Source organism: Triturus cristatus, chromosome 3_2, assembly GCF_964204655.1.
Source record: "Triturus cristatus chromosome 3_2, aTriCri1.1, whole genome shotgun sequence".
Lineage (NCBI taxonomy): Eukaryota > Metazoa > Chordata > Amphibia > Caudata > Salamandridae > Triturus > Triturus cristatus.
In genome coordinates, this window is record NC_140584.1 from 700,580,322 (window position 1) to 700,602,762 (window position 22,441).

The 22,441-nt window shown below is 49.9% G+C and overlaps 1 protein-coding gene across 2 annotated transcripts in view; it reads left to right on the plus strand.

The window, feature by feature from the left end:
• DNAH7 (dynein axonemal heavy chain 7) overlaps window positions 1-22,441 on the plus strand; it is a 1,967,826-nt gene that overhangs the window by 1,377,063 nt on the left and 568,322 nt on the right. For both annotated transcript variants that reach the window (XM_085648764.1, XM_085648765.1), the window contains exon 54: window positions 21,909-22,085. In XM_085648764.1, coding sequence (XP_085504890.1) covers window positions 21,909-22,085 — 177 coding nt within the window. The remainder of the gene's footprint in view (window positions 1-21,908; window positions 22,086-22,441) is intronic.

A 22,441-nucleotide genomic window follows, 5' to 3' on the forward strand; every position in this document is an offset into this window, starting at 1 on the left:
TGTTGCAATTTTAGCTAGACGTGGAAAGGTTAATATTACTCGCTCCGCTGCGGATAGCTTAGGTCGTTGGGTAATAGTATATGGTAATTTCCAGGGCAAAAATATTACACTTTGTTCTATTTATGGTCCTGTTTTGGATGACCCTACCATAGTTAATTGGCTCAGCTTAGAGCTGATAGGCTGGCCATCCCCATTTATAATTTGCGGAGATTTGAATATCAATATAGAGTCTGGCTCTGTAAATCAATTAGGGAGTGTTTATTCTGGGAGGAAGCCTAGGGTATACCGTGCTTTAAAACACTTAATAGATCTGCATGGTTTAACGGATGCATGGGCTTTTTTTTATCCGGCTGACCCCGGCTTTACATATTTTTCTGCACCTCATAGAATATGCTCAAGGTTGGATTATTTTTTTGTTTCACCCGTACTACTTCAGGGGTCTGGTATTTTTAGATTTCCACGAGTAATGTCGGACCATAATCCGCTCTTGCTTGAAATAAATACAATGATCTGTAGGACTCAAGTTAACGCTTGGACGTTCAACCGAGCACTACTTAAGGATATAGAATATATTGATAATATGTCTTTATGGATTACTAGGTTTTTGGAAGAAAACATCAATAGTACAGGTATACAGAATGTCTGGGATACATTAAAGGCAGGGGTTAGGGGTGAAACAACACGGTTTGGCTGGGAATCTCAAAAGAAAGAAAAGGCCGAATTGCAACGATTATATACAGCACTTGCAGAAGCAGAGCAGAATCTGGTTAGTCAGATACGGACGGGTGGTGATAGCGATGCTGCTCAAAACCGGATTATTTTAGCAAAATCAGCCATAATCGAACTTTCTCAGGCTAAGGCAGCCAGTAAATTTCTAATCTGGAAATATAAAATGTTCGAAAATAGTGAGCGAGCAGGGCACTTGTTAGCCTCAAGAATCAAGGAAAGAGAAATAGCCACGCGTATTCAAAATATTCAAGATCCAGATGTTGGTTTGGTGTCCGGAACAAGGATATTTTGCTTGCTTTTCAAAAATGTTATCAACATTTGTATAGTGAAGATATTAGTGATAATGATATACATCAGACGGAAATACAAGAGCATCTACGGGAGGTTGTGGTTGACACACTACCTCCGGAAGAACGTGACGCATTAGAAGCTGAAATAAGTATGGAAGAGCTTTTGCAAGCTATAGATTGTCTCCCGGGCGGGAAAGCTGTTGGTCCAGATTATCTACCAGGAGAATTCTATAAAATATTTCGCCTTCAATTGACTCCTGTTATGTTGGCTTTATTTAAGATAGTCCAGATGGGGGAATCTTCCCCTGAGTCCTGGCAGAAAGCCCGAATTATTACATTTTTAAAGAAAGATAAAAATCCAACGGACATGGGCTCATATCGTCCAATTACGCTTATTAACAGTGATGTTAAAATCTATGCCAAGGTGCTCGCCACGAGACTCTCTGGTGTGATTAAGTCGCTGGTCTCTGTTCATCAACACGGCTTCGTTCCAGGTCGGGAAACAATCAACCATATTCGTCGCACAATTACACTATTTGATTATACTAGGGTTTCAGGGGATCCTATGGCCTTAATCTTGCTAGATGCGGAGAAGGCGTTTGATAGGGTCTCCTGGCCCTTTTTATGGGCGGTGCTAAGATATTATGGTTTGGGAGAAAGATTCATTACTGCAATACAAATTATGTATAGACAACCCACAGCGCAAATTTCAATTATGGGCACACAGTCGGGAACTATTAATATTTCAAGAGGTACTCGACAGGGTTGCCCCTGTTCCCCTTTATTATTTGCTATTTATATAGATCCCTTAATTAGAAAATTTCTTTTGAATAACCTGATTAGTCCAGTAAGATCCAAGGGTGGTGAAACTAAAATACTGGGCTATGCAGATGATCTTGCTATCTTAACAGATTCACCCGAAATTGCTTTAGTGGAAATTCAAAAACTGACATCTCAATTTGGTAAATTATCTGGCTATCATCTAAATGAATCCAAAACCCAAATTATTTGTAATGATAAGATCTTTCTGGCGGACCCCAGGGTTACTGAGACTGCTAAATATCTTGGGATTTTAATAAACTCAAATCCAGAAGTGATTGTGGAGATTAATCTGAATCCTATGTTGTGTAGGATTGAACAAGATGCCCGGAGGATGAACAACCTTCACCTAACACTCATGGGGAGATGCAATGTTATAAAGATGCTTTTTCTACCAAAGATATTGTATCTCCTCAGAGCTATCCCCGTTCTATTCGACTTAATATGGTTTAAAAAAATCGAACGTATCATTTCATGGTTTCTTTGGGCAGGGAAAAGACCTAGACGAGCCTTTAAATTTATGACTCTACCAAGAGAAAGGGGTGGCTGGTCTGTTCCTAATTTTCAGATTTATTATTGGGCTATCACCTTGAGACACATCCCTGTGCTGCTTGATTGCCCTGATTTTGAGGAGCGGGAAAATTCAATATATAAACTTGTGTATGGAGAGGAAATCTCAGGGGTTCTATTTAAGCATATAGATTTTGCATATTTTAAACGTGTGAGGTTTAAAGGTCTATTTGCCGCTTTCAAAATCTGGACCTCTATCCGGAAATTATTTAATATTGGTAGAATACATTTATACACTCCAGTTAATAGTAATACTCTTTTGCCTCAAATTTTTGCTGATGGATACTTTAGAGAATGGAGGGCCCATGGGGTTAATAAGCTAGGGGACCTGGTTTCGGACGATGGGGTAAGGACTTTTGAATACTTAAAACAGAAATTTAATCTTAGTAATCAACATTTTTTTAAGTTTTTACAGATCCGGGATTTTCTCTCTCGGAAGATGGTTAGTTGGACTTCTATTTTGCTACTTGAGGCTATCAAATGTGGGCATTCCACAATATCCTCAATCTATAAAATGATCAACGAAAAAAGAAAAGACGATTTGGATAAACATTTTGGCCGATGGCATACAGGATTGCATGTTGGGCAGGAGGTCTGTGAAAAATCATTACGGCTTAGTTATATCTCTACCCTATCCGCAAATCTCCAAGTCCAATGCTTTAAAACCTGGCATAATCTGTATATAACCCCACAGCGTATACATCAATGGGGGGGGACTATGGGTGTTAACTGTCCCAGATGTGGTGAGCTTGCGGTTGATATTATTCATATGTTCTCTTCTTGCCCCAATTTGCTTCCTCTGTTCAACAAAGTTGAACGATGGTTGGAAATATTGTTTCACCGTACAATTCTACTTTCATCTCAGGCAGTTATATTAGGGGTATCTGATCTGGATATGACGCTCCATGAGCAAAAGTAATTTTTTGTTTCAATGGCTGTACTTAGATTATGCTTAGCAACTGTTTGGCTAGATCCAGCCCTCCATCAGAACATGAATGGTTTAGTAAATTTCTAAATGTCGGGAAGTGGGAGCTTTTGGTTTTTAGAAGGAGAGGTCCAAGGGCCCGTAGAAATGGGGAATTGATTTGGGCTCCTTTGATTAACTGGTTGGATTGTGTAAACCATTGATTCTTCAAATCAGTGTAGTATGATAGCAATGTATATTAATTATGTTTGTATTGTGTATATTATTTAAGTAGTTATGAATTCATTGGGATCTTTGTTTTCTTTTTTCCTTCTTTTATCTCTAGTCCTCAGCCCTCAAGGGTAGTTGGGTGGGTTCAGGGTGGGGGTGGGGGTTAATATTGCTAAAATCAGAGTCATGATACAGATAATGTATTTGATGAAAATTATGGTTGAGTGCTTATATATCTTGTTTTTCTTTTCCCTGAGATTTTTTTTTTTTTCTCATTGTGATGAAGGATATCTGTGTCATGTTACTCTTCAATAAAAAATTTAAAAAAAAAAAAAAAGAAGACAGCTGATGCATGAGCTAATATTTTCCCTGTGCATTCTTGAGTTCAGAGAAAACGGATTAATCTATCTTATTGGAGTAGTGATAACAACTTTTATGGGGACATTCCTACTGCCAGCGAGGGTTCATTTCGTAAAGAAGGTGATTCCAGTTCATTTGTCAGGTTTAATAGAGCATCTTGTTTTCCACATTCTTTTGACACTTCAAATGAGACTGAGGAAGAGGGCTCAGTGTCCACAGATTGGGGATAGCTCACCGGAAAGTTGGCAACGCATAGTGTTCTAATGTAGGGGTTGTTAGATGACAAGTTATTAAATGGAAAAGACATAAGCCTTCCAGGCTGCCAGATTCCAGTCATGATGTAATCTGCGCTTTGAGAGTGGGGGGCTCATTTGCTGTTTCTTAATGTGAGTGGCCTATGGTCACCTAACTCATCTTTACATGTAAATTTATTCATGCTCAAATCAGTCAGATAATACTCCTTCCATGCAATGTGTCAGGAAGCATCTGGTGGTAGACTCCTCGAAGTTGTGCACAGAGCAGTGAGGGTGGCAAAGAAGAGCTGCTACCATGCAGCCCGTAGAACATCCATGCTCGTATGTTCAGGTTGCTGCTCTCAGCACAATTTAGTTATCTTCAAATGAATTGTATCTTCAAGGCACAGAGATATACAGATCTAGCCTGTGCAACACATGGGAATAAAATGCTCTCACGGTTCTGCTTTTAGAAGTATGCAAGGACTGGTGTTCTGATGGATACATCTGCCAGTGGATTCCTCACCTTGTGAATATCCCCTGTGCCAGCAACATTCGAAAACTTTTGTAGCAGTCCACGCCGATGGGGTCGACGACGACGTCACAGAGACACGGCTCCGCTCGCGACTCCGCTGACGTCACTGGCTCCATAAGAAGACCTCGTCGGCGTGATGACGTCAGTTCCCTTTTTTCCGCGCCGTCAAAGCCAACGGATTTCGGGAATGGCTGTTGTTAGCGTCGTTGATACTTTGTGTATTTTCGTTGTTTTTCCTGTCTTCTTTGAAGATGTCGACAAAGAAGTCTGGGTTTAAGCCTTGCCGGGAGTGTGGCAAGCATATGTCCATCACTGATCCACATGAGGACTGTGTGTGGTGTTTATCCTCGGACCACGATGTGGATGGCTGTACCAGCTGCCGAAAGATGAGCACGAAGGCTCTGAAGGAACGGGAGGCAAAGCTCTTTATTGCCAGAATGAAGAAGGACAAGAGAGGGAGAAAGAGATCGAGATCGAGGTCTCGATCGAGGTCGGCGTCGAAGTCGACTTCGGGGCATGCTTCTTGAGCTAAGAAGCACAAGAAAAAGAGAAGACACTCCTCTCGGCACCATTCAGATATGAGCACGGCGCCGAAGCCGAAGTCACCTGCTCGGCGTCGAAGCGACTCTGTTTCTCCTTCTCCTGTGCCGGGTTCGCCTGCTGGTCCTTCATCTCCGGTGGTCTCTTTGTCTCCGGCTTCGCCAGTTCCAGCCCGGACTCCGACGCCGGTTCCATCTCCGTCTCCGGTCCCGTCTCCGGCTCCATCTCCGGCCCCGGAAGATCTTCAAGCCCCGGGTGAGCCTGTGACGCCGTTGATTCCACCGTCGGCGCTGGTTGGCCCGAGTCCGGTGGGGCCTGGCCAGTATCCTGCTTTCCCTGGGCCAGGTCAGGACCCATCACATTACTTAAATGCGATGTATGGGGTATTTGCTCGTGCCATGTATGTCCCTGGTGCACCTGCGGGTCCGACGGGTCCTTTAGCATTTAACTTAGGGGTGCCGCAAGTGTATCTTCAGGCCCCTTTCTATCCATTTTATCCAGCGACGCCGTCTTGGAATCCTCCGGCTCCGAGAACGTTGACGCCGCTTCCATCCTCGCCGGCTCCGGCTCAACCTCGTTCGAATCCGATGGCTCCGCCGGATCCACGGTCGAATACGGCGCCGCCGAGGATTCGAATTCGCTCCAGAAGGGAGACTCAAAAGATTATTGAGGAGCAGAGATACCTTCAGGAGGAAGCGGAAGATGGAGAATTGGTGGAGTCGGATGAGGTTTTTGATGAGCTTAAGGAAGCTAGTGGCTTGGACCTGTCTCCTGAGTGGGAGATTACTCCGCCATCAGATGAGCCATCCAAGGACGTTGCACCCTACCATGCAGTCATAAGGAGAGCTGCGGAGTTGCTTGATCTCCAACTTCCAACAACGGAGTTTAAGTCGAACATCTTGACTGAAGTCTTGCATTCTCCCACAGCGGTATCAGAGCCTTTGCTTCCATTTAATGAGGCCATTGCAGAACCTGTGTTGGAGGTGTGGCGCAAACCTTTTTCTGCTCCTGCGGTGTCTAAGACTATCGCTAGGAGATACAGAGCGGCCCCAGGTGATCCAGAATTTTTGTCATCTCATCCATCGCCTGAGAGCTTGGTAATTCAGGTGGCTTGTTCTGGGAAGTCTAAAGTAGCTTTTCCACAGGTCCCTGGGGACAGAGAGGCAAAAAGGCTGGACCAGTCGGCAAAGAAGGTATTTTCATCAGCCAGCATGGCTTTGAAATCGACTAACGCCACATGTCTTTTGGGACGCTATGTACATGCGCTGATGGATTCGGCTAGGAAACTGGTGCCGAAGCTACCTGATGAGGATAGATCTGGTTTTAATGACATCTTGGCTGATGCTCAGGCAGATGCGCGGCAAGTGATCCAAAGTGGGCTGGACTCTGCAGATTCTGTTGCAAGGATCATGGGGTCGTCCGTTGCAACTAGAAGAAGTGCTTGGTTGAGAACTTCGGAGTTCTCTCAAGATGTACAAGCAACCCTGTTGGATCTACCGTTTGATGGGTCTGGCCTGTTTGGGAAAAAGGCAGATGCTGCTCTGGAAAGATTCAAGGAGAGCAAGGCAACTGCTAAATCTTTGGGACTCCAGTCTCAGTCGAGAGGGTCTTTTAAGAGGTACAGAGGTTTTGGAAGGACCTCTTTTCGAACCTCTAGGCAGACTCAGCAGCAGCAACAGCAGCAGCAGCAGGAGAAGGTGACCTTTTACATGGATCGTGCTAGCCGCTAGCTGCGCTTTTTGGCTGCTCTTTACTTTTAGAATATCCCGTTTTGTATTTTGTTTGTTTGGGTGACTTTTACCTTGTTTTTAATAACATTGCCCTTTCTGGCCTCTTACCTGCACCTTAGAACCCCCCTGGGGACCATCTACACCGCCTTTGGCGGGTCCGGGATCACGGGGTTTTGGGGACTTCGAATTTGAGCGCCATCTTGGATTGGGCTCGGGCTCTTTCGCGTAATCTCGCGAGAGGTCGCCCTTCTGAGCCTATTTGAGCCAATCTTTGGTCGCGCAGCGGTGACGCGCAGCGGGGCGCCTTCATCGCGCCTGAGTCCAGCCAGAGTCCTGCCCGTCTGCGCTCGTCCGCGCGGAGGACGTGCTGGACGTCTGGTCCTGGGACTCTGGCAAAATGCCCTCCCCCTCTTACAGCTACTCTGTTCGCCAAATGCTGGCCCTTAAACCTCGCATTAAATGCTGCTCACATTCTTACGAACCAGATGACTTTCGCCTCCCATTTCGATGTGGATGTCTTTCGACGTCGAGGCCCCGTAACTCCGCCCCCATCCATCCTCTCGTGGAACCCCCTGTTATATCTAGCCCTAACTCAGTAGGAATAGAGGGCATCTTGGTGAATGCCCGTTCCCTTGTCAAGAACAAGGTTATGTTCAAGGAGATGGTTTTGGATAAAACACCCACCCTAGTGTTTGTGACCGAAACATGGGCCAAGGACTCATCTGACTCAGACCTCATCGAAGCGGTCCCGGAAGGGTACTCCCTGGCCAGACTCGATAGACAGGGACGAGTGGGAGGGGGGATAGCGATCCTTTATAAAGATCACCTACATTGTCACATCGTCCCCATACTCGATTTCCCTGAGAGCTTTCAAGCACTTTATTTTTCAATAAAGGAAGCGCAACGCCCCTTTTTCAATGGTATTTTAGTGTATCGACCCCCAGGTTCGAGGACCCACTTTACGCATAATTTCCTTCAGTCCCTTGAACCCTATTTTGGTCGAGACAACTTTTCTATCATGGGTGATTTTAATTACCATCTAGAACGGCTTGACCTTTTTGATACCTCCTGTCTCACTGAGGCCCTTGAATCTTGTGGGCTCACGCAACGTGTCTCCGGAGCCACACATCGGGCAGGACACACTTTGGATGGTATCTTTTCCAATGACCCTCGCCTGACTACTAAGGACCCGATTCATCTATCTTGGTCCGATCACCTGGCGGTCCCTTTTCTTCTGCAATATCATAGGATGGACTCCGGTAAAAAAGGGAACCACCTAATGGAAACTGCAAGAAACTTTAGGAATATTAATAGCGATTCTCTTAAGCCCTGGGCCGCTAGTCTTACCATCACTGACCTAGATAATGTACAGACCGCAGTCGCTCGTTTCGAAAAGGTCACCACTGAGGCCTTGGATAAACTGGCCCCAGTACAATCTCGGCGCCGAGCCAGAAAGAGTCCATCTGCCCCCTGGTTCTCTGACTCCCTCAGGCTCCTTAGGCAGGAGGTGAGGAGAAAGGAGAGGCTTTGGCATACCAGTTGGGACTTTAAGAACAAGGAAGCCCATAAACTCCTTGTCAAAAAATACAAGCTTGCAATCTTGCAAGCTAAACAAGATTACTTTGTTACTGTTACCACCTCGCTCTCCTCCTCGAAGGAGCTCTTTAAAATTGTTGACTCCTTGGTCAAACTGCAAGCCCCTGATCCTGTTATTCCGTCGCAGGATCTTTGCGACAAGATTGCCTCCTTCTTTCATACTAAAATCCAAGATATTCATCTGGCCCTCGAGACACAAAGAGCTGGTCTTAGTGCATTCACATCTGGGGTAGAGATGAGTCTGACCATCAGAAGAAACCTCCCCCCCTAGCACCCTGGACTCTTTTCCTCTGTTGGTCCTACAAGATCTTGAACTATTGCTAACTAAGACCAAGTCTGGTTCCCCTCTGGATACCTGCCCACTGAAAGTCATCAAGCAGTGTAGGGATACCCTCTTACCTCCACTGCTAGAGGTAATGAATCTAGCCATTAGAGATGGCATCTTCCCTACAGAATGGAAGAAGGCGGTAGTAAAACCCTTGTTGAAAAAGGCCTCCTTGGACCCGGGTGTCTTAAAAAACTACCGGCCTATCTCTCTGCTCCCTGCCCCAGCGAAGATGCTTGAGACTCATCTTAACAGGCATCTCGCTGTTTTTGTGGAAGGCTCGGAATGCCTAGATCCCTCCCAGCATGGATTTAGGAGAGAATTCAGCACCGAATCAGCCCTCACCATCGTGCTCGATAAAATCCGCACGACAGTAGATGAGGGCCAGACCTCTCTCCTGGTCCTGCTGGATCTAACTGCGGCTTTCGATACCCTCTCCCCCTCAGTCCTTACATCTCGACTGAGGGAGGTGGGGGTGAAGAACGCATCTCTGGATCTTTTGTCCTCCTTCCTCACAGGGAGGGAACAGAGAGTCAAGCTGGGGGAGTTCCTATCTCCATCCCGATCTGTGCTATGTGGGGTCCCTCAAGGGTCAGCACTTAGCCCAACCCTTTTTAATATCTATGTGACCCCACTGGCCAAACTAATAAGATCTTTCGGGATGGAGGTAGTCTCTTATGCAGACGACACCCAAATCCTCGTCTCTCTTCCCCATTCAGATGAACTAATCGCCTCCAGGTTTAGATCTTGTATGGAGGCGGTTGGTCATTGGATGATTCAGAACTCTCTAAAACTGAATGGGGAGAAGACGGAGGTGATGGTGTTCGGGGGGAAAGAAAACATCTGGTCAGCTAATTGGTGGCCGGACTCACTAGGGACATGCCCTTCCCCTACAACATCTGCCAAGAACCTCGGTGTGCTGATAGATCCTGCCCTCGATCTAGGCAGTCAGGTGAGCAGAACTGTTTCCACCTGCTGGGGTCTGATTCATACCATACGAAGGATCAGGAGCTATCTCTCCCTGCAGGCAAGAAAACAAATTGCAGTTGCACTCATCGGATCGCGCTTGGACTACTGTAATGCGCTGTATGCTGGGCTTAATAAAGGCCAGCTGCAGCGCCTACAGGTAGTCCAAAATGCCATAGCCAGATTTGTTCTGGACACCCCCAGACGCTCCTCGGCCACTGCAGCCAGGAAAACGCTGCATTGGCTGCCGGTAGAATACCGAATCCGGTTCAAGGTTTTATGCATGACCTATAGAGCCATTGCTAAAAACAGTGACACAGGAATTGGGTCCATCATTTCCCACTATACTCCTGGTAGGAACTTGCGCTCCTCTGGGCAATTGCGTCTGACTGCTCCCCGTGTGCGAAAAGCTAAATGGGGTGGCAGAGCCTTTTCCACTCTTGCCCCCAAGTGGTGGAATGACCTCCCTCTGGACCTTAGATCTCTCCCGTCCCTACAGCACTTTCGCTCTGCGCTAAAAACTCTTCTCTTTCGGCAAGCCTACATGTAGGGTTTCCTGTCTCCTTCTTTCGATCATTTTCTGATCTTTTGTTAGGCGCCTTGATACCTGAGGGTTATTGTTTTTGCGCATTACAAATTGCCTTTCAATTCAATTCAGCAGCAAGGTTCCTTGTCGAGAGGTTACAGAGGAAGAATCAGGGGTCGCACACGTGGCCGTCAGCTCTCCTCCTCCTCTTCCTCAGCCCCTCCCACCACCGCAAAACAGCCCTAGATCCGCCATTCCGGATCATGCTGGTCCTGTGGGGGGGCCGGCTTACCCATTTTCTACAAGATTGGGAATCTGTAACTACATATCTCTGGGTTCTAGATCTTGTGGAAAATGGGTATGCCCTTCCCTTTCGGGAATTCCCTCCAAATTACCCTCCTTGCCAAGGGGCTTGCTCGGAGGACCACCGTCTTCTCCTGCAGGAGGAAGTCCTGAAGTTGTTTCAGAAAGGTGCGATAGAGGTGGTTCCAGAGCAGGAGAGGGGTCAGGGATGCTACTCCCGGTATTTCCTGATTCCGAAAAAGGACGGCAGATTGCGTCTGATATTGGACCTCAGGATCTTGAATCTTTATCTAAAGCAAGAGAAGTTCAAGATGCTCACCCTTGCACAGGTTCTTCAAGCGCTGAATCAGGAGGACTGGATGGTGTCTATCGACTTGCAGGATGCGTATTTTCACATCCCAATCCTGAAGTCGCACAGAAAGTATCTCCGTTTCACGGTAGGGTCGCAACATTATCAGTTTGCGGTCCTCCCGTTTGGTCTTACTTCTGCACCTCGGGTCTTCACGAAGGTGATGGCAGTGGTGGCAGCCCATCTCAGAAGGTCAGGGGTCTCGGTTTTCCCCTATCTGGATGACTGGCTGATCAAGGCGGAGTCTCCAGAGAAGGTGCTGCATCATCTGCGGGATACAACTCAACTGTTGTACAACTTGGGTTTTTCGATAAATGTGCCCAAATCTCACCTGGTGCCCTCTCAGCACAACCTGTTCATAGGTGCGGTACTGGACACTACTGTTTGTCGAGCATTCCCTCCTCCTCAAAGGATTCTCGACATACAGGAAATGATTCCTTTCTTTTACAACGGAGCGGTTGTTCCGGTCCTGAAGGTCCTTTGCCTGCTCGGTCTGTTTGCTTCTTGCATTCTGTTGGTCAACCATGCACGCTGGCACATGAGGGCGCTCCAGTGGTGCCTCCGCAAGCAGTGGTATCAGCACAAGGGAGATCTCAGGGAGTCTGTGAGGATCTCCAGAAAAGCTGCGGCGGATCTATCTTGGTGGGGCATGGAGGGCAATCTGTCTCAAGGAAAGCCTTTCCATCTTCCTCCATCGGTGGCCACAGTGATAACGGATGCATCCACCTTAGGGTGGGGTGCACATCTGGGGGATCTGGAGATCAAGGGTCTTTGGTCTCCAGAGGAAAGGTTGCTTCACATCAACCTTCTGGAATTGCGGGCGATACGTTTGGCGCTCAAGGCCTTTCTCCCTTCCCTTCGTGGTCAGTCTTTTCAAGTCCTGACGGACAACACAACCGCGATGTGGCATATAAACAAACAGGGAGGAGTGGGGTCTCTTTATCTCTGCAGCGAGGCCCTGCGTCTATGGTCCTGGGCTCAGGACCATCAGATTTGTCTGATGGCAAATCATCTGGCCGGGGTGCTGAACGTACGTGCGGACAGTCTCAGTCAGCAGTTCTCCGCCGACCACGAGTGGAGGCTCCATCCGGGGGTTGTTCGGCACGTCTTTTGGACGTGGGGAACTCCTCGGGTGGATCTATTTGCCACCCGCGAGAACGCGCACTGTCCGTTGTTCTGCAGTCTCCAGTATCCAATGCAGGGAGCGTTGGGGGACGCGTTTCAGCTGAGTTGGGGCTCACGACTCCTTTACGCGTTTCCTCCCATACCCTTGATTCCTCGGGTTCTGAGGAAGGTTCGCCAAGACCGGGCCCAAGTCATATTGATCGCCCCGGATTGGCCAAGAAGGGTGTGGTACACAGATCTTCTCCACCTCTCCTCGTGCCCTCCGCTCCGTCTCCCTCTGAGGGCAGACCTCCTCTCGCAGTCGGAGGGGCAGGTTCTACACCCCCACCTCCAGAGCTTATACCTTCATGCCTGGAGATTGAGCGGGGCAACCTGAATTCTTTATCTGAAAGAAACACGTTAGTTAGATTCCTCACCTTAGAATATCCCCAGGCGTCAGACTGGATCCGGAAGATTTTTCGTCAGCAATACCCCTTGCGCGTCGCTAGGCTTCGTCTGCGGCTCCGAGTCCGTCGTCGGCGTCGTGCGCCGGAATGACGTCGTCGGAGTACTTAGACGCCGCCCTCGCGCGCTGACGTCAGTTCTTCTTTTTTCCGCGCCAGTAAGCGCAGATCCGGGAGAGCTACCCCTTTAGTCAATTTTTGACTAACTTTTTTGACTCTTTTTGATCACTTCTCGACTCTGGTGCCGGTAGGATGCCTGGTTTCAAGGCCTACGACGACTGTCACCGACTGATGTCGGTGACCGATCATCACCGCCGGTGCCTGTACTGCTTGGGCCTCGACCACGACGCGGCATCGTGCTCCGACTGTATGGCCCTGACCTCGAAAGCTAGGCGGGAGCGGTCCCGCAAGCTTCTCGAGCTTCGCCACTCGGCTCCGCGTCGCTCTCGATCCCGGTCCAGGAGGAGGTCCAAGGATCGGTCGCGGAGCCGCACTCGACATCGTCACTCGTCTGGCTCGAAGTCTTCGGGTAAGTCGAGGCACTCCAAGAAGTCCAAGAAGCGACACCGCTCTTCGGACTCCCCTCGCCGGTCGCGCGACTCGGCCGAGGGTTCGGGTGCGCGGCTCCGCAGGAGCCGCAGGCGCCGCGCAAGTCCCCATACCCGATGGTCCCTGGGACTGACGCGACGCCGGCAGAGGTCAGTGCCTTCCTCTCGGCCATGAGGAACCTGGCCCCGCCGTCGACGCCCGCTGGCGCGCCTTCGGGCCCCGCGGACTCGACTGGGGACCTCGCATGCCGGCGGCTCCGGCCCCGGCACCATTGGAGGCTCCGGCCCCGACGCCGCAGGTCCCCGAGGGGCCCGAGCCTGGGCCCCCGTCGACGCCGGTCGACCTCGTTACGCCTCCTCCGCCGGTGCCGACACCGATACCACCCCCGACGCCGGCTCCGGTCGACGTCGATCTCCGGTTCAGCCCCTGTCCGGTCCCGACGCCGATGCGGCGCCGCCCGACACCGCATCAGACGCCGCTAGAGACACATATTGTCTATCGACCGGCTCCGATCATTCCTCCTGTTTACCAGGAATCGGATGACGGGGGCGACTGGGAGGGGTCTGATGACCCTATGGCCCTTCAGAGCCAACTTGCACAGGACTGGGCAGATGAACTGGGGGAGGCCAGTGGGTTGGATACCTCACCAGACACTGGATTCATCTCTCCTCCGACTGTGGCTTCGGAGGAGGGTGCAGCCTTTTCTGTGGTGCTGCGCAAGGCGGCCGAAGCCCTTGGGCTCGAGCTGCCTGCCGTGGCTGTGAGGACTAACATCCTCACTGAGGTGCTTCAGTCTGCCGCATGCTCCACTGAGCCTCTGCTGCCATTCAATGAGGCCCTCACTGACGTTCTGCAGGGCACCTGGTCCAAGCCCTCCACAGTCCCTCCTGTGGATACGAACGTTGCCAGGCGCCACCGCCCTGCTCCGGGCGACCCCAGTTTTCTGTCCCGACACCCCACCCCCGAGAGTCTGGTTATCCAGGCCTCTACCTACCAATCCTCCTTCCCGTCCGCTCCTCCGGACCGGGATTCCAAGAGACTGGAACAGTTTGGTAAGAAGCTGTTCTCTTCGCTCAGTTTGGGCCTGCGGTCTTTGAACACCGCCTGTCTCTTGGACCGTTATTCCCACTCTCTGTGGGATGCGGTGGAGGACGTGCTGCCACTGTGCCCGGAGGAGGCCCGGGCGCGGCTTTCCTCGGCCCTGGCCGATGGGAGAGATGCAGCGCGCCATGCAATCCGAAGTGGGCTTGACACTACGGACTCGCTGGGTAGGGCGATTTCTACCACGGTGGCGCTTCGACTTCACGCCTGGCTGCGGTCCACGTCCTTTCCAGGGGATGTCCAGAGCACCCTCATGGACATGCCTTTTGATGGCGCTCGCCTTTTTGGTGGGAAAGCGGACAGTGCGCTGGCTCGCTTCAAGGACTCTCGGGCTACGGCCTCGTCCTTGGGCCTCTCGGCCCCGCGGCCACAAACTTCCGCTTTTCGCTCCTTTCGTGGCCAAGGAAGGGGCACCTCCTCACGTCCGCCTAGCCACCGGCTGCAGAACCAACCTGCACGCGGTCGCGGACGTGGTTTCCGCCGAGGCGGTACTGGAGGACGACGCGGTCAGTCCACATCCACCCCGGCAGCATCCGCCTCAAAGCCTTCCTAGTCCGAGCTTTCAGGCCCATTCCACGCCAGTGGGCGGCAGAGTTCGCCATCACCTGCTCCACTGGCGGTCCATCTCATCGGACAGGTGGGTGCTGCAAATCGTCCGAAGGGGCTACTCCCTCCCCTTCGAGACGACCCCTCCAGCCATGCCACCGTAGCACCACCGTATCTCGGGGTTCATTTAAATCTTCTCCACGAGGATGTTTCGGCCCTCTTGGCCAAGGGGGCCGTAGAGCGCGTTCCGAGCCCAGAAGTAGGTCGTGGTTGTTATTCCCACTACTTTCTGGTTCCCAAGAAGGGCAAAGGGGGCCTACGCCCTATCTTGGACCTCCGGAACGTCAACGCCTTCCTCTGGAAAGAGAAGTTCAAGATGCTCACCTTAGCTCAGGTTCTGGCTGCCCTCGACCCTGGAGACTGGATGGTAGCGTTGGACTTGCAGGACGCATATTTCCACATCCCCGTCCTGCCGGCCCACCGGCGTTCCCTGCGGTTCACGGTGGGTCAGGAGCACTTTCAGTTCACCGTGCTCCCCTTCGGCCTTACCAGTGCCCCTCGGGTGTTCACGAAAGTGATGGCGGTGGTCGCAGCTCATCTGCGCAGATCAGGGGTTCCAGTCTTCCCCTATCTCGACGACTGGTTGTTGAAGGCGGGCTCGCCCCAGGCAGTCGTCTCCCACCTCCAGACTACGGCGGATCTCCTGCATTTGCTGGGGTTTTCCATCAACGTGCCGAAGTCACACCTGAGCCCCTCTCAGAAGCTCCTCTTCATCGGAGCGGTTCTCGATTCGGCGCAGTTCCGGGTTCATCCGCCGGAACAGCGGATCCGGGATATACAGGCCCTGATTCCCATCTTTCGGCCTCTATCCTGGGTTTCGGTCAGGCTAGTGTTGCGGCTTCTGGGGCTGATGGCCTCCTGCATCCTACTAGTGCATCACGCCAGGCGGCGCATGCGGGCTCTGCAGTGGGACCTGAAGTTTCAGTGGGCCCAGCATCACGGCAACCTCTCCGACCATGTCTTGATCTCAGAGGGCACTGCACAGCAGTTGCAGTGGTGGCTCACGGACCGCGATTGGGTCACGGGCAAGAGCCTCTCCCTACCCCTACCGGAGCATGTCGTAGTGTTGGGATGGGGTGGCCATATGGGAGAGGCGGAGATCAGAGGACTCTGGTCTCCGGCGGAGTCTCGCCTCCACATCAACTTGTTGGAGCTGAGAGCGATCCGACTTGCACTGAAAGCCTTCCTTCCCTCTGTCCGGGGAAGTGTCGTGCAGGTGTTCACGGACAACACCACCGCCATGTGGTATTGCAACAAACAGGGCGGGGTGGGGACGTGGACCCTTTGTCAGGAGGCTCTGCGCCTCTGGACATGGCTGGAACCCCAGGGCATCACCCTGGTGGTTCAACATCTGGCGGGCTCTCTGAACGCCAGAGCAGACGCACTCAGCCCGCCGGTGCATGATGGATCACGAATGGCGTCTGAACTCCGAGGTGGCGCAAGGTCTCTTTCAGCACTGGGGAGAGCCTTGGTTAGATCTATTCGCCACCGACAAGAACGCGCAATGTCAGCAGTTCTGCGCGTTGGAATTTCCAAGGCGGCACTCGCTCGGCGACACTTTTCGTCGCGAGTGGAGTTGCGGTCTGTTGTACGCCTTTCCGCCTATACCACTTCTGCCCAGAGTGCTGAAGAAGATCAAGCGCGACCGGGCCCAAGTCATCTTGGTGGCTCCGGATTGGGCACGAAGGTACTGGTATCCCGAGCTACTCAGTATGTTGACCGATCCTCCGATACGTCTGCCCCTTCGGGAGGATCTTCTGTCGCAGCAGCAGGGGACGGTCCTCCACCCGAACCTGTCCAGCCTCCACCTCCATGCGTGGAGATTGAGCGGCGGCAGTTGATGCCATTTGACTTGCCTCCTGAAGTCTGTGATATCATTCTGACAGCCAGGCGTCCCTCCACAAAGACGGTATACGCCTGCCGGTGGAACAAATTTGTGGCATGGTGCACAGCAAAGGCTGTGGATCCCCTTTCCGCCCCTCTTTCTGAGGTTCTCCTCTTTCTTCTTTCTTTGGCCCGGCAGGGCTCTGCCCTGGGCACCTTGAAAGGTTATCTTGCTGCTCTCTCTGCCTTCTTACGGCTTCCAGATCAGCCTTCTCTTTTCAAGTCCCCTGTAGTGTCACGCTTTCTTAAAGGCATTACTCACACGTTCCCTCCTGTCCCTTTCGTAATGCCTCAGTGGGACTTGAATCTTGTCTTGACATTCCTGATGTGCACTCCCTTTGAGCCTCTTCACAATTGTCTTCTTCGTCTTCTAACTCTTAAGACTGCTTTCCTGGAGCCATCACCTCGGCTAGACGGGTGAGTGAGCTCCAGGCTCTATCGTCCAAGCCTCCTTTTCTATCTGTTCATCCGGACAAGGTTGTCCTTCGTACCTCGTCCTACTTTCTACCGAAAGTGGTGACCCCCTTTCATCTTGGGCAATCTGTCACCTTGCCCACCTTCTTTCCGCCTCCGCATCCTTCCAAAGAGGAAGAGCGGCTCCACCGTCTGGACCCAAAACGTGCGCTCTCCTTTTATTTGGACCGCACTAAACAGTTCCGGGTGGACGACCAGCTTTTCGTTGGCTACGTCGTTGCAAAGAAGGGAAAAGCTGTACACAAACGGACCATCTCCCGGTGGGTCGTTTTGTGTATAAAAATCTGTTATTCCTTGGCAAAAAAGGAACCGCCTGTTGGGCTGCGCGCCCATTCTACTCGGGCCACAGCGGCTACTACTGCTTTGGGACGGGGGGTCCCTTTGCAGGACATCTGTCAGGCGGCAACGTGGGCTTCGCTGCACACGTTTGCCAGGCATTATTGCCTGGACAGCCAAGTCCGGAGGGATGGCTTCTTTGGCCGTTCTGTCCTCCAGGACTTTCTGGTGTGATCTTGGTTCGCAGACCCACCACCGGGGTTTGTATTGCTTGGGTATCTATTCTAAGGTGAGGAATCTAACTAACGTGTTTCTTTCAGATGAACAAGTTACTTACCTTCGGTAACGATGTATCTGTAAGAAACATTAGTTAGTTAGATTCCTCACCGACCCACCCATCCTCCCCGTTCTGCGAACTGACATCTATGGTTAAGGCTATCCCTTTCAGGGCCCTAGAATTTTTTGGCACCAGTGTCGGTATCTTGCATGGCTCTGCGTTCCTGGCGCGGAAGGCTATGTACAAGAACTGACGTCAGCGCGCGAGGGCGGCGTCTAAGTACTCCGACGACGTCATTCCGGCGCACGACGCCGACGACGGACGCGGAGCCGCAGACGATGCCTAGCGACGCGCAAGGGGTATTGCTGACGAAAAATCTTCCGGATCCAGTCTGGCGCCTGGGGATATTCTAAGGTGAGGAATCTAACTAACTAATGTTTATTACAGATACATCGTTACCGAAGGTAAGTAACTTGTTCCTCTCTCCCACCGGATGTGGTGGATGATATTTTATCGGCCAGGGGACACTCCACCAAATCTATTTATTCATATAGGTGGTCTAAATTTGTTCTCTGGTGTGGAGAGAGGTCCATTGATCCTTTAAAGGCTCGTCTGTCTAATATTCTACAGTTTGCCCTTTCTCTTGCTCAGCAAGGCTTTGCTGTGGCTACTGTGAAAGGATATTTATCGGCTCTGTCGGCTTTCCTTTGTTTGCCGGATCAGCCGTCGCTGTTCAAGTCACCTATTGTTCTTCGTTTTATAAAGGGCCTTACAAACAAGTTTCCTCCTACTCCCTTTATTGTGCCTCAATGGGACTTAAACCTTGTACTAACCTATCTTATGGGTTCTCCCTTCGAGCCCTTACACAAGTGTCCCTTGAGGTTGTTGTCCTTTAAGACAGTTTTCCTCGTTGCAATCACCTCGGCAAGGAGGGTAAGTGAGCTTCAAGCTCTGAGTTCAAAACCTCCATTCTTGACCACTCATGCTGAACGAATGGTACTCAGGACCAGGGCTGCGTTTTTGCCTAAGGTGGTAACTCCCTTCCATCTGGGGCAGTCCATTACCCTTCCTTCCTTCTATCCTCCCCCTCACCCTTCCAAGGAGGAGGAGAGACTTCACCGCTTGGACCCTAAGAGGGCGGTGAGCTTCTACCTGGACAGGACTAGGGACTCCAGGATTGATGACCAGCTCTTTGTGGGCTTTGCTGGCTGCAGGAAAGGTCGAGCAGTGCACAAGCGCACCCTTTCCAGGTGGATTGTCTTGTGCATCAAGATATGCTACTCTCTAGCTGGTAAGGAGCCTCCGGAGGGTTTGAGGGCTCATTCTACCAGAGCAAAGTCTTCCACATCTGCCTTAGCTAGAGGGGTTCCGGTGGAGGACATTTGTAGGGCGGCAACTTGGGCCTCCCTCCACACCTTCGCAAAGCATTATTGCTTAGACACCGAGGTGAGGAGGGACGGACACTTTGCTCATTCCGTCCTTCAGGATTTTCTGGTATAGAAAGGTGGACACCCTCCTCCGGGAGTGGGGACTGCTGTGGAATCTATTCACAAGGTGAGGAATCCACTGGCAGATGTATCCATCAGATGAACAAGTTACTTACCTTCGGTAACGCTTTTTCTGGTGGATACAGTATCTGCCTGTGGATTCCTCACTGACCCACCCGCCTCCCCGTTGTCCATCCTTCTATACCGGTATTTCTATGCCTGTAATTCTATTGATGGGTTTCAAATGTGTTTATCACTGTCAAAAGCATTATGTTATTTCTTGTGCTTTATTTATTTTCCACACTGAGTGTGTTGATATGCATATTGTGTACTGTGTATACTGTGTATATATATATTGCTGTCAGTCCGTTCCGTGTGCCTCGAAGGCACGGAAACAAGGGGCGGAACTGACATCATCACGCCGACGAGGTCTTCTTATGGAGCCGGTGACGTCAGCGGAGTCGCGAGCGGAGCCGTGTCTCTGTGACGTCGTCGTCGACCCCATCAGCGTGGACGGCTACAAAAGTTTCCGAATGTTGCTGGCGCAGGGGATATTCACAAGGTGAGGAATCCACAGGCAGATACTGTACCCACCAGAAAAAGCGTTACCGAAGGTAAGTAACTTGTTCTTCTTGAAGCTGCATCTGTGGTCTTCTGAAGCTGTGATTTGCTGTATTACCATTTATCAAAAGTTCCAAGATGTTCTAGACACCAATAATCCTTTTGGCTCCACTGTTACAGAGTAGGTTGTTTGGATCACTGGCTTCTAAAGAGGAGGCGGTCAGTCAGTCAGTCTTTGTTGTTTATGTCACGGAGAGCAGATTTCGTATCCAGACCTGATGTGCCTTCAATTGCACTCTTAAACTCCTGAAAGGTGGGATTATTTGGGTATAATTGTTGATTGAATTTATGATGAAAAAGTACCAAGAAGTACTGAAATTTGCTTTGGAATTTTCCCCAGAACATTTTTAAGTGTTGTCTGTTTGAAGTAATTTGGTGTTGATTTCCTTATCCTTTCTAGGTACCTGGTAGTGTGTACGTTTTTGGAGCTTGTAATGAGCAGTTTCCACCTGCATTTGCAATTCTCCATGACTGGATGTTACATGAATTCACATATTCCCCCTCTTCAGGCTGGGAATTAAGACTGGTTAATGTTTGCGCAACAGTGTAGATGAACACTAATTTAAAATTAAAAACTGTCCTAGATTATAAATTGCCAGTACACCTTATTGCGTGCCCTGAACTGCAGTCAGGAGACCCAGAGATTGCTTCCATCTGAGGCTCAAAATGTCAGATTGCCTACTGCACATCAAATGGGAAGGGATCCTTGGCACTCTGCTCCCAAGTTTCATCTTTTTGGTGACTGTTTTTGACAATCTGTCTCCACTTTAACATTTAAGTCCCATCCTGAGGAAGGCTAAATCCAGCCAGCACTTTTCGTTGGTGGTTTTTTGATCAGTGAGGCTTACTTCTTCAAGATGTCTTTGCTTCCACAGGAGAAATGTCTCTTCAAAAAATATCTAGTGTACTAGGATGATTTACAAAGAAGATTCACACACACAGGGCATTTCTTGTTTAGATCCAGACCATGAACCAACAAGCATTGGCATAGCCAATAGGTCCCGCCTTTGGGACCTTATAAGTGTTTAGCCATGCAACAGTTGCATAACTAAATACTTATAAGGTCCCAAAAGCGAGACCTATTGGCTATGCAAATCGGCCGTGCGGCCGCGAAAGTAAAAGTGATCGTGATCACGATCGCGGCCGCGAAAGTGAAAGTAATCGCGGTAAAGCGCGGCGCCCGCGCACATGCACTGTAGCTCCAGGCTGGCCTGGTAGCACTTTTTGGAGCCCTCTCAATAAGTCTCGCCAGACCAGTGCATGCGCTGGGTCAGGCGAGACCTAAAAATGGGTAATATTGGCCCACTACACCCCCTGCTAAATCCTCTAAAGATTGGGACAGAAAACTGACCTTGGCTCTAATGGAAGAAGGTTAAAGCCCCGTCACCCAAAAGCTAAAATTCGACTTGTAGCATCCAAAAAAGAAGTCCACAGATTTTTTCAATGGCAAGGAGTCCCCTGAGACTTCCTTGAAGGCTCAGGCATCAGGACTGTCAGTTGGCCCTGGAAATTAGAATAAAACTCTTTCAACACATCTATCTTCATTTAGGACTGCGGATAGTCCCAGAAAACACCTTCACAAGACAAACCCTAAATGGTCAGTGCCATTGAAGTCTGCTGGAAAAAAAAATTGATAAAAAAATCAAAGGTGGCACTTTTCCCATCATCCACACATGCAGCATTGGCCTCTGCACGGCACTCAGCAAAATGACCATCATCGGTTAACCTCGTTGGTGCCCTTTGCTAGTGAGAAGACTGTTTATCCACCGGCAACTCCTTCACCACCGTTTGTTGCACCGTCAGTTGCCAGACCATCAGTGGTCTTCCACCGGCTCTCTGTGTCAACGGCAGCCACTGCAGATTTGTACTTGTCAGTTCTGCCTTCTTGTACATTAGATTTTGCTATTTCTTAATATAATAAACAAGCAGCTATTTCACTATTTCCGAATGCCACTTCTAACCTGCAATGCATGCTCTTCTCATGATAGATTTTATACACTTTTTGTGAACAACTAACTGTACTTTTTCAAATGCATTTTTTTTTATATTGAATTTCTAGGTTATTCCAATGGTGCAGGAATTCATAATTGATCATCTTGGTCGCCCGTTTATTGAACCACCTCCATTTGATTTGTCCAAGGCGTTTGGTGATAGTCACTGCTGTGCACCATTAATTTTTGTGTTGTCTCCTGGTGCCGACCCCATGGCAGCCCTACTCAAATTTGCTGATGACCAGGTATATTTAATTACATATCATTTTAATGAATACAACTCTTTGTTGGATTTGTGAACGAGATTTGCAAACCAAGAAACTCTGTTTTTTTCAGCTCATTAAACAACTGTACAACTGTAGCAGATATTTCTAAGACGAAAAAAGCAAAGTATATTGATTTCTTTGTGATTTGTGTATCAGAAATAGGACTTCAGATGTTATAGTATTTATGTTTATGGTCTGGCTTGACAGCCCAGCTGTTGCCAGACATTTATATGAGAACCACCAGGAGATGGGATTTGGGAGCCAGGAGTACATGTTTTGATTGGGGATTCATTGTGTGCTTTCAGGAAAAAAGTGCTTGCCTTCCACAGAGCAAT